General features: G+C 39.4%; 1 protein-coding gene across 1 annotated transcript in view; it reads left to right on the top strand.

Annotated features, from left to right (window-relative positions):
- PRR11 (proline rich 11) overlaps positions 1-11,990 on the top strand; it is a gene marked incomplete at its 3' end in the record, with an annotated part of 56,737 nt that extends 44,747 nt beyond the window's left edge. The window contains exons 2-10 of the mRNA XM_082861433.1: positions 512-644; positions 2,078-2,228; positions 2,855-2,977; positions 5,231-5,488; positions 6,852-6,950; positions 7,316-7,428; positions 8,324-8,383; positions 8,473-8,569; positions 11,907-11,990. Of these exons, the coding sequence (XP_082717559.1) occupies positions 517-644; positions 2,078-2,228; positions 2,855-2,977; positions 5,231-5,488; positions 6,852-6,950; positions 7,316-7,428; positions 8,324-8,383; positions 8,473-8,569; positions 11,907-11,990 (1,113 nt within the window). The 5' untranslated portion in view covers positions 512-516. The remainder of the gene's footprint in view (positions 1-511; positions 645-2,077; positions 2,229-2,854; positions 2,978-5,230; positions 5,489-6,851; positions 6,951-7,315; positions 7,429-8,323; positions 8,384-8,472; positions 8,570-11,906) is intronic.
- Between the last annotated feature and the right edge of the window lie 959 nt (positions 11,991-12,949).

Here is a 12,949-nt window from a genome sequence, read left to right as displayed (position 1 = left end):
CAATCATCTTGCTTTGTCTGACTTTGAGTCCATGTTTGGTCTGGCACAGGGCCCTCCCCTGTGTGCATGCACATCTTTTAGCCGAGATGGATTCCATCTTTGGTCTCTGAGGAGTTAGCAGAACATATTATGGTCTGGCTCCCCCTCCCCAAGGATCCTTTTTGCACATGTGTCGCTTGGGGGTCTCCTTGACCTCAAGAATGAGAAATATGTGGTCTCTTTAGCTTTTTATCCAAACAGAACTCAGCTCCTTCTTGCTCCTGCCATTATCTTCATCTTGAAATATCTGTCTACAGGGGATAGATTCCAGCTGCTCAGCCTGGGGCCCATCTATCTCCTGCCTCAAGGGGACTCTGGGTTGCTGGTGGTGACCTAGTTCCTAACCAAGGTGGCGGTTACAAGAATGTGTTCACTTTGTGAAAATTTATTGAACTGTAGTTAAAACTTGTGTATTTTCTATGTATATGTATTATTCCTCAATAAAAAACGTAAAAACAAATTTTCTCTACAGAAACCATGCCCAAGTTCAAGCAACGAAGAAGAAAGCTAAAAGCCAAAGCGAAAAGATTTTTCAAAAGAAAAGAGGCCTCTCACTTTCAGTCTAAGCTAGTTACACCTCCCGCTCCACCACCCTCACCAGAAAGGTAAGGCGTAATATGGAACAGAGAAAATATTAAAAATCTGATCATTTTAGGAACAAGTTACCAGATTTAGCAAATAAAGATACAGAACACCCAGTTAAATTTGAATGTCAGATGAACAATGAATGAGTTTTTTGTATTGTCCCATGCAACATTTCTAACATACTTATACTAAAAAGTTATTCACCCTTTATCTGAAATTAAATTTTAACTGAGCGTCCTGATTTTATGTAGCGATCATAGCTTAAGAGTTCAAATGAAGTAAAAATCACAAGGAATTGTGTTCGAGGTGCACAGTAACTATTTTCTACTTTCCTAGTCGATTTAATTGTATAAACCTGGTAACTTAGTGATGAAAGAGGTGTATATGACTAAAACTTAAATCTTTATTTTGGTAAAGTTTGATCATTTATTCTCTGGGACTCAGGGCTTAAATGTGTTATTAAAAGAGACTCTAAAATCTAAGAACTCTAAGGCAGTAGGTTTCACAATAACATATTTTTTGTTAAAGGTCTCTTTACAGAAAAAATTTTAAAACAGACAGACCCTCAAAAAGCAGTAACCATGATACCATCCTTGACTCCTCTCTCTCCCGAATGTTGCAAAAGCCTTCTAACTGGTCTTCCTGCTCTGCCCTTGCTGCCTCTGCAGTGTATTTCAACATAGCAGCCAAAGTGAGCCTGTTAAAATCATTTCATATTGCTCCTCTGCTGAAATTCTCCAAGGTCTTCCTCTATCAGAGTAAAAATGAAAATCCTTTGTATGACCAACAAGACCTTTATGGTCTGACTCACATTATCTGTTAATCCTCTTCCTTCAATCTTTCCACCCTAGTCATCTGGCCTCCTTGCTATTCCTCAAACACCTCAGACAAACTCCCACCTCAGGGCCTTTGCACTTACTATTGCTCTTGCCAGGAATGCTCTTATCCCAAATATTTGCTCTGCTAGTTTCTTCACTTCCTTGACGTTTGTTCTCAAAAGTCACCTTTTCGGTGAGACATTCCCTGGCTACCCTATCTAAATTTTCACCTCCACCCAACGTTTCACATTCCCTCTCTTGCTTTATCTTTTGCTCCTTAGCATTTGTTCACTACCTAACAACCCACATATATTATTCATTTAGTTATTTTTACCTTTCTTCCATGAAACTGTAAATTCTATGAGGGCAGGATTTTTATCTATTTTGTTCATTACTAAATCTCAGATACCTATTTGTTTACTATGTTGTTTTATTTATTACTATTTATTTACTCAATACATATTTGTTGCATAAGTTAATCTGGGAATTCTAGAAGTAAATGAAGAATTTGGCTTTAGATAGTCTCTGCTCCTGAGTCATACTATAAAACTAACTTGTTATTTAATTAGACTTAGGAGTTAATTCTAATTCCAACTTAGGAGTTTTTGCTTTGTTTGGTTTTGTTTTTCCTACAGAGTGGTTATTCCTTCAACAGATACACCCCTTAGCAGAAGCTGGCTAAGACCGTCCTGGAACTTCAAATTTCCCAATTTTAAAGATGCAGTAAAGCTTTGGACAAATAGAGTATGGTCTATATACAACTGGTTTCAGAACTGCATGGCCTGGGTATGGGTTTGACATACATGTTTTCAGCATTGTGGTTTTTCTGCATACTGGGTGTGTGTGTTCATGTGTGTGTGTGCTCAGGTCAGCAGACACTCAGGCTAAACTCAGATGAGATGAAATTGTGTGGTCATGTCTGCCCTCAATTTTTTTTTTTTTTTTTTTTTGGCTGTACGCGGGCCTCTCACTGTTGTGGCCTCTCCCGTTGCGGAGTGCAGGCTCAGCGGTCATGGCTCACGGGCCCAGCCGCTCCGCAACATGTGGGATCTTCCCGGACCGGGGCACAAACCCGTGTCCCCTGCATCGGCAGGCAGACTCTCAACCACTGTGCCACCAGGGAAGCCCAATTTTTTTTTCAATAAAAAAAATTTTTTTTAATTGAAATATAGTTGATTTACAATGTGTTAGTTTCACGTATACTGCAAAGTGATTCAGTTACACACACACATACACACATATTTTCATAGTATTTTCCATTATAAATTATTATAAGATATTGAATATAGTTTCCTGTGCTATACAGTAGGTCCTTGTTATTGCCTTCACTTCTATTAAACATACATCAAACCACTTTCTTGTCCTTATCATATTGCTCATTGGATTCAGGCTTGATTATTTTTTAATTTCAGAGTTTGGAAGTATTGAAAGACACCATCTTTCCATCCCGTTTCTGCCACCAAGAACTTCATAGTCTAAAACAACGGTTTCGCATTTTGGAAAGTGAATTACACAAGCTCCAGGAAGCATTGAAGGTTAGTATTATCAAATGAAAAACAAATCCAGAATTAGGTAAGGAGGGAAGGGGTTGTCCCCCATTGGAACCCCAGTGTGCTTTTACTAGAAGGAGGAGTGGCTACAGGCTAGTGCTAGTTCTGGGCATGTCTGCTCTCAGGTCTAGTCCTTAAACTTCAGAGGCTCTGCTGGAGGGGGGCTGACCGCTGCAGGCTACATTTCCCAAGCTCCATGTCATCTGGCTCCTGGTGTGCTGGACTAATGGGAGACACTGAGGAGAGATTAGAAGGAGAGAGAGGATGGGGTATTTTTCCCCTTTGTTCTCTGTGTTGGGCAATTTCTCCAGCAATGGTTGTTGTTGCCTCCCTAACTCCAGCTCCCACTAGGTAAGTCAACCATGTTTCTAGATTATCTGGGTTAACCCAGCTCTAGAGATCTGGTTATACTGTCCTTCTCTTTGGCCATGCAGTGTCAGGGTGTTCATGGCTTTATGCCGTTGCTAATCTCTGGGATGCCTCACTGTCCCCTGCGTGCTTCTCAGCTCTTCCATCAGCAGTATAACCAAATCACTATATTACATGTCCCCTCTTCTAAATACTCAGGGTGGTTTCTATTTTCTTGACTGATGTAGGCAGGAAAAAACTATAAATATCCACTCTCTCCGAACTCCCCTAAGCAGGACCCCTATTCTCAGTGTCTAAAACCTAAAGAATAAACATTGTGCTCATTGGTTTGGAGAGACACTTCTGGGATTACACCCCTACTTCCAGAATTTGTGCCTCAAGATGAGCTAACCATTGGAGGAAAGGCAAATCACCTCATTACCTGGACTTCACAACCTGGACCTCAGTTTCTTCATCTATAAAGTGGGGAAGATGCCATCTGTAGTGAGCTGAATGATGGCCCCCCAAAAGACATGTCCAAGTCCTAATCCCTGGAACCTGTAAATATTACCTTTTTTGGGAAAAGGGTCTTTGCAGATATATAATTGAGTTAAGGATTTTGAGGTGAGGAGATCATACTTTATTATCTGGGTGGACCCTCGATCCAGTGACAAGTGCCCTTATAAAAGACAATGCAGAGTAGAACATACAGAGAAGAGGAGAAGCAATGGGACCACAGAGGCAGAGATTGGAGTCATGGGGCCTCAAACCAAAGGATGCCAGTAGATTCCAGAAGCTGGAAGAGACAAGAAACAGATTCTTCCCTGGAGCCTTCTTAGGGAGTGCAGTCCTACTGACACCTTGATTTCAGTCTTCTAACCTCCAGGACTGTGAGAGAATGAATTTTGTTTTAAGCCACCAAGTTTGTGATACTTTGTTACAGCAGCCTGTAGTATGCCCCCTTCTTAGGGTTGTTGTATTCATTTGCTAGGGCTGCCATGACAAAGTAGCACAGACTGGGTGACTTATACAATAAAAATTTATTTTCTCACAATTTTGGAGGCCAGAAGTCTAGGCTCAAGGTGTTGGTAGGGTTGGCTTCTTCTAATGACTTTCTCCTCGACTTGCCTTCTATGTCCTCAGATTGTCTTTTCTCTGTGCACGTGCATCCCTGGTGTCTCCTGTTTGTTCAAGTTTCGTCTTTATATAAGGACACCAGTCACATTGGATTAGAGCCCACCCTAATGGCTCCTTTTAATTTAATCACTTCTTTAAAGGCCCTATCTCCAAATACAATCACATTCTGAGGTACTGGGGGTTGAGGGTTCAATATATGAGTTGTAATGGGGGAGGACAATTCAGCCCATAACAGTCATGTTCCAGGCCCTTGAACTTTTTTATCAGCTCCTTGAACATACTATATTCTTGGTTGCATTGTTTTTCCCTCTGCCAGGAACTCTTCCCCCAGTTTTTATCTCCCTTCTTCACCTGGTAAAGCTAAATTCATCTTTGAGATCATGGCTAAATATCACTCCCCAGACCTCTGACTATTCATGCTCACAGCACACTTCATGGCTCTTATTGAAGTATTGTTTTGGTTTGTTTTGAATGTGTTTTGTGTATGTTTAATGTCTTGTCTTCCTCGCCGGACTGTCAGCTCGATGAGGTGACAGACAGGGCTCATATTATACCCACAGTGCCTGGCATATAGCACACACAAAACAAATATATGAATGAATGAATGAGCTTGTGATAAATGAGAAAATATTACGGAGCATATGGTATACTGAGAAAGCATTCAATACATGGTAGGTATGGTTTTGATGACTCTCAACCATAAGAACCAAATAAATCTGTTCTTCAGTTGCCAACTGTAACGTTTTCTTCCAGGCCGTCTCAGAAAATTCTTCCTGTCCAAGCTGTGGTCAGATGTGTCACATGCGTGGTAAACTTACAAATGTGCCTGCATGTGCTCTAACCACCCCTGGAGACTCCAAGGCTGTACTGCCCACCTCACTGCCACAGCCAGCCAGTCGTCTTCCTCCGCCCCCGCCCCCGCCCCCGCCCCCTCCGCCCCCGCTCCCTCCGCCTCCACCACTGACAGCACCTTTGCTGCTCAGAAAATCTGATCTCACTAAGGCACATCAGGTAAAAAACAATGTAGTAAAGGTGTGTTTTGGTCAGTGTGTAATGAAGGAGTACAGCCAGGTGTCCTTTTAAGGCTGGGCTAAGGGCTTTGATAGGAAGGGCTGCATTTTGTTCTGTTTCCATATCTTAATTATGTCAATTATTGTTTTTAAAGACACAGTCCTCTGAGAGATCACGAAAGTGGGATTTGGAAATGAAAGTGATTTTTTTTCAAGGATAAGTGAATGAAATGCAGCAAGGTGGGAGATTCCTGTTGGATTCTTTACAAAAATGGAAATCTCTCTGGGAAACCAAATTAAAAACAAAGATAGCTTAGTGAGTGAAGTCAGAATAAAAAGAATTTGTGGATCCTAAAGTATAATGCCATTAGGCTGGAGAACCAGTCTCCATTAGAGTTACTTATCTTCCAAGGGGGGACCAGAGTATTTGTGAATCACTAAGATAGGCCTGGCCCTATTTAAAAATCTGCTGAATTTTCACTACAGATATATTTGGTTGAAAATGGCTGAATTAAATGCAGAGCCTATTGTTATATTTGCCCTAATATATACCTCTTTGAATATACGTCCTTCCTCTATGGGAACTGAGTCATCCTTTTAGGGAGATCAGGCAAAACTTCACTTTGTTTTTTTTTTTTTTAACTTGCTCTTTAAAAAATTTTTTTAAATTAATTAACTTATTTTTATTTTTGGCTACGTTGGGTCTTCCTTACCGCGCGCGGGCTCCCTCTAGTTGTGGCGAGCGGGGGCTACTCTTTGTTGCGGTGCACGGGCTTCTCATTGCAGTGGTTTCTCTTGTTGCGCAGCACGGGCTCTAGGCGCGCGGGCTTCAGTAGTTGTGGCGCACGGGTTTAGTAGTTGTGGCGCACGGGTTTAGTAGTTGTGGCTCGCGGGCTCTAGAGCGCAGGCTCAGAAGTTGTGGCGCACGGGTTTCGTTGCTCCATGGCATGTGAGATCTTCCCGGACCAGGGCTCGAACCCATGTCCCCTGCATTGGCAGGTGGATTCTTAACCACTGAGCCACCAGGGAAGTCCCCAAAATTTCACTTTGATTTAAGGAACTCCTTCATCTCCTGTCCTATTACAATGACTCCTAAGGAAGATGCATAGTTACAAGGAACTAGCCCATCTCTTACTATCAAAGCCTTACATTTTGGTGAATACTTTTCAATAGCCTTAGCATCCATGGATACTGAAAACAGAATTGTTCTTGGTTGAATGGAAAGAATTTGATGGGCTCCTAGGGGAAATAAGAGTTAATTTTTAAGTTAATTTTTAAAGAGTCTTTAAAAATTAGATTTGGATTTGCATTTGACTAGATGTCCTGGTTCCAATTTGAATTCTAACCTCTCCATGTATTTTAAGGCTGGACCATTAAAAAAAAATGTACCCATGCATATAACAGTTAAAGATCTACTGACTGTGAAATTAAAGAAGACACAGAGTTTTGATGAAAGGAGGAAGGTAAGATGTCATTGACCAAACATGTGGTCTTTCGGCTTTTAACCTGGTTGTCCCTTAATGGAAAATAAGCATAAGTCTTAAATATAGAAACCATTGTGAGGTTAAGTATTTGATTTTTTTTTTTCTTGAGTAATTTTGGATCTCCTCAACAAAATAGGTAAATCCCCAAATTATTTAATTAGGCAGTTTTATCTACCGACCATTAGTTTGAAGAGGTAGAGATATACTTTGAAGCTTTGGAATAAAAATTGAATAGATATATCTTACACATATTCAGCACTCAAATATTTATTGTTTTAGTATGTTTACATTTTGAATGCTATTTTTAAATGTGTTTTTAATAGTGTCTCATTTTGTGATTAAAGCTTGTACCATCACCAAAGGCACAGAATCCACTAGTTACTGTCTCTGACCTGCGGTGCGTTTCCCTGAAACCGAAGTCCAAAGTGTTATCAACTCGAGTTACAAATGTCTTAATGTAAGGAAATACACAGTACTACACTCTACTGCTACTTAAAATAATGATTTTTTGCTTATTTCTAACTTTAAAAGTTACATGTGATCATTGAAAATTGAAATCTACAGAAACGTTTCAAGAAGAAAACAAAAATCATGCAAATAATTCTATCATTGGAGATAGCCACATACTGTTAACATACTGTTGTTTATCATTCTAGTCTTTCTCTGGACATATACTCTATTATTTCCATTTCATGATGCTGTTTATTACAAAATACACCATTGATTTAATAACAGATTTGGGGGGGAATATCAGGAATTTTCAAAGCAGCACAATTTCAGAAATAATAAAATAAGAAAACTGGTTTTCTTGGAATTAATGAAACATGATATGTTTATGTTTTGGAATCAATGAAATATGATATGTTTATGTATGTACCTGTGTATAATCATTATACATACAGATATGGATTTTCCCATAAATATGTCATGAACTTTCCCATATCTCATTAAAAATTAGTTTAAACCATCATTTTGACTTCTTCAATAGATGCAGTTTTTTAATATGTGAATTTCATAGATAAAAATCCTGTTTTGAGACATTTAGGTTGTTTGTGATTTTTTTTTTCTATAACTCTTCAATAAACATCCTTGTCCATCATCTGTATGCATAGCTGAGTTTTGCCCTAAGATGGATTCTTACATGTGTAATTACTGAGTCAAAAACTATTACTTATTGGAATCACTATATCACTTTATGCTCCTATCTGCATCTACTGCTATTTTTAAATGTAATAAATAGTAACAAATGCAACAAACTACTTTCTAGGATATTGCCTATAGAAATGACTGCTTTGCTTTGGAAAAATTATAAAATCTGGCAAGCTCTAACTTTTGTTTCTATATTTTATCAGTACTCCTGGTAAAAGCCAGTTAGATCTGCGAAAACTACTCAGAAAAGTCGATGTAGAGAGGTAATCCACTCTCCTATCTTTATGCTTTCTAAATTCATTTGAAAATTCAGCATAAAACACAGTTCCTAATATTTTCAATACCTTTGCAGGAGCCCAGGTGGAACCCCACTTACCAATAAAGAAAATATGGAAACAGGAACTGGGCTGACCCCAGTAATGACCCAGGCCTTGAAGAGAAAGTTTCAGGTAAGCCTTTAGGGAAAAAAAGACTTTGGATCCTTTTCTTCAAATGTATTTATTTAGAATCATAATCTAAAGCATCTTTCTTAATAATAGTAATGTTAAAACAGTTCCTTATGCTTTATAAAGCACTTTCATATTTAGGCTTCAAGAAATTCTATGAAATAGCTAGGATTATCATCTCTACTTTAGCAATGAACGTCTGGCTTTATTAATTTCATTAATAAGTATTTATTAAGCACTTCCTATATGCCAGGCACTGTGCTAGAGTACCAGGGGTATAGTGGTAAGCAAAAACAGACACAGATCTGCTGTCTTGGATCTTTTGGTCTAGTGGGGAAAGTAGATATTAATCATATGATCACAATTTGTATAATTTTGCACTGAAGTAACGTCTGTGAAGGAAAGGAACAAGATTCTGTTGGGGGGAACTTGATCTAGCCTGGATGATCTAGGAAAGATTCCCTTAGGAAGGGATGAGGTAAGACTTGAAAGATGAATAGGCATTAACTGGAGAGGGTACCTGTGGAGTGAGCCCACCTTGGATGTCAGGGAGGAGAGCTCTAGCGACAAAGAACAGCAGGTGCAAGGGTCTCATGGTGGGAGGGATCACAGTCTACCTGAGGAATTGAAAAGTGGCCGGTGTGGCTGTAACAGAAAGATAGGAATAGAGATGGGGATAGGAGTCAGATCATGCAGAGCTGATAAGAAAAGGTCTTGGCAGCTTTCTTCTTTGTCACCTACATGTATGACCCATACACCAAAATCCAGTGCATCAGCTGGCCCTTGTGTGATTTCTTCCAAACCCTATTTGTCTCATCTCCCTGATCACCTCTATCATCAGATCTGTGAGAAGGAGCCATCCTTCCACCACCCCTGCTAGAGTGCTGGGGCACAGGGCTGCTGGCCTCTTTGGCTATGAAGCTTATATTTCCATCTCCCTCTGGGCCAAGAGACACACCACAAACTCCACTGCAGACACTCTTCCCACCCCAGCACTGTCCTCCCTTCCTTCATTCCCTTGTTAAGAATCAGTGCCTTTTGCAAAAGAAATAAAAGCAAAAATAAACAAATGACAACTAATCAAACTTATAAGCTTATACACAGCAAAGGAAACCATAAACAAAACAAAAAGACAGCCTACAGGGACTTCCCTGGCAGTACAGTGGTTAATACTTCACCTACCAATGCAGGGGGTGTGGGTTCGATTCCTGGTCAGGGAGCTAAGATCCCACATGCCTCTAGACCAAAAAACCAAAACATAAAACAGAAGCAATAATGTAACAAATTCAATAAAGACTTTAAAAATGGTCCACATCAAAAAAATCTTAAAAAAACAAAAAAGACAGTAGAATACAACCTGAATTTAAAAAAAAAAAAAAAAAAGGCAACATACAGACTGGGAGAAAATATTTGCAAACAATGTGACTGACAAGGGCTTAATTTCCAAAATATACAGACAGCTCATGCAACTCAATAACAAGAAAAACAAACAACCCAATCCAAAAAAATGGGCGGAAGACCTAAATAGACATTTCTCCAAAGAAGACATACAGATGGGCAACAGGAACATGAAAAGATGCTCCACATTGCTAATTATTGGAGAAATGCACTGGTCAGAATGGCCATCATCAAAAAGTCTACAAATAATAAATGCTAGAGAGGGTGTGGGTAAAAGGGAACACTCCTTCACTGTCGGTGGAAATGTAAATTGGTGTAGCCACTATGGAAAACAGGATGGAGATTACTTAAAAAACTAAAAATAGAGTTACCATATGATCCAGCAATCCCACTACTGGCATATATCCAGAAAAGACAAAAACTCTAATTAAAAGAGATACATGTACACCAATGTTCATAGCAGGACTATTTATAAATAGCCAAGACATGGAAGCAACCTAAATGTCCATCAACAGATGAATGGATAAAGAAGATGTGGTACACACACACACACGCAAACACACACACGCAAACACACAGACACAATGGAATAGTACTCAGTCATAAGAAAGAATGAAATACTGCCATTTGCAGCAACACAGATGGACCTAGAGATTGTCATACTAAGTGAAGTTAGGCAGAGAAAGACAAATATTATATATCACTTATATGGAATCTAAAAAAAAATAATGCAAATGAACTTATTTACAAAGCTGAAATAGACTCACAGACATAGAAAATAAACTTACAGTTACCAAAGGGGGGGATGGGGGGAGGGATAAATTGGGAGCATGGGATTAACAGATACACACTACTATATATAAAATAGATAAACAACAAGGATTTACTGTATAGTGCAGGGAACTATATTCACTATCTTGTAATAACCTATAGTGGAAAAGAATCTGAAGCTGTACACCTGAAACTAATACAACATTGTAAATCAACTACCGTTTAAAAAAGAGAGAATCGGTGCCTTTTGCAGGACAGCTTTGTTTCCCTCTTGCCGATCAACTTGGTCCTCCTGGGCACTATATGACCTTCTTTGGAGGTGTGGCTGGATTCCTCTTTCCTCCTTTTGGAGCATCCAATAGGAGTCCACCCCCAGACCCTTGGTAATACCACAAATTGTGATGGGCAGAGGGAAGAACCCTCACTTCCTTTCTTTGTTTAGCTCTAGGATCCTTTTTGTCCCTGCCCTACCCCATAACTACTATAGTGGGTTGCGTAATGTGGAAACAATTAAAAATATAATGAACAATAAACCCATGTATTGAGCAATGACATCAAAAATCACACATAAGACCTATGCCATATGTTGTGCTCCTCAAAATCCACCACTAGAAGATATCTAGTAAAAACTGTTGTTAGACATGGAATGACTTTTCCCACTCCTTAGACTTCCTTTTTCGTTTAATTCTGAAGCAACTGTATTAGTTAGGCTTTGCATTTGCCTACTCGTAATAGAAATCTGACTATAGTGACTTAACCAAATAAGGCCTTATTTTTCTTTTCTGCATATTGCCTTGGGAAATAGGCAGTGCATAACGGGTACAGCAGCTTGCCCATGTAATCACCTCTCTTCCATCCTTAATATATGGCTTTTATCCTTACGGTGCAGAATATCAACACTTCCTGAAGCCTCACGTCCACATTGTAGGCAAGATAAGAAGGGCAAAGGGCAAAAGGGTGTGCTAGCTAAGCTGCCCTTCATCTCTTTAAACAGGGGATATCCAGGAACTTCTGATAATATCAGGGAAGCTGGGGAAAAGTGGTTTTTAGAAACCAGATGCATTGCTGCCTTGCATAAAATCTGGGTTTTGTTAGTGAGGAAGAAGAAGAGCTGTGCTGGCCACAAGAACATCATTCATATTATACTTGGGACCTTTGTTTTTTTTCATAGCTGGCTCACCCTAGAAGCCCAACTCAAACTCTGCCACTTTCTACAAGCAGCTTTGATGAACAAAATGATGCCGCCTCTGCCTGACTCCATACGATTATCCATAAAATATACAGATAATATTATCCCAATCCTTTTTTTAATGTAGTATGTATAAAGAATTATATTAATATATCATTCATTCGAAGAATTAAAATATGTATGGAGCCCGTACATACTGTAGTATAAAGCAAGTATTAGGATATTTTCTAGTTTACATGATCAATAATACAACAGATGGGAAAATGCAATCCCCAAAGTGATGTTTATCCTGGAATTACCAAATTGAGGTTGGGGAGGTTATTCAAGTTTAACTGGATAACTCTAATTTTTACTCTATAGGTGCAGTTATGACATTAAGAAAATAACCTGGTGCCCATTCATCTTGGGTAGTCTCAGGTAATTGAAAAGCAGAGTATTTCAGCCTGTAAAGTTCATGCATTCATTAAGTGCTACAAACTTAACCATAAAAAACAGACCCTCTAGATTTTATTTCTGTTCCCTATAATCAATTAAGAAGTAAAACCATCCCCCATTCAAACCTAACTGTTCCAAAAGAATTTGAAACAAAAACTCCAATGTGACCTTAAAAATTAGAATATCATGGGACTTCCCTGGTGGGGTGCAGTGGATGGGACTCTGCTCTCCCAATGCAGGGGGCCTGGGTTCAATCCCTGGTCAGGGAACTAGATCCTGCATACATGCTGCAACTGAGAGTTCGCATACTGCAACTAAGGAGCCTACATGCTGTAACTAAGGAGCTGGCAAGCTGCGACTAAGGAGCCCTGGAGCCACAGCTAAGGAGCCTGCCTGCTGCAACTAAGACCCGGCGTAACCAAAACAATAAATAAATGGTTTTTTAAAAAATTAGAATATCATTTCTAGCATCTTAGGTAGGTAGTTATATTTGGCTTACTGAAGCCTGAGATATTCCTCACTTTGATATCTGCTATCCACATTCATGACGCTAAATATAAATTTCATGAAGACCTCAACAGGAACCTTGT

The sequence above is a fragment of the Leucopleurus acutus genome, assembly GCF_964270905.1.
Source record: "Leucopleurus acutus genome assembly, chromosome: 19".
In the NCBI taxonomy this organism is placed as follows: Eukaryota; Metazoa; Chordata; class Mammalia; order Artiodactyla; family Delphinidae; genus Leucopleurus; species Leucopleurus acutus.
This window is presented reverse-complemented; position numbering and strand designations above follow the sequence as displayed.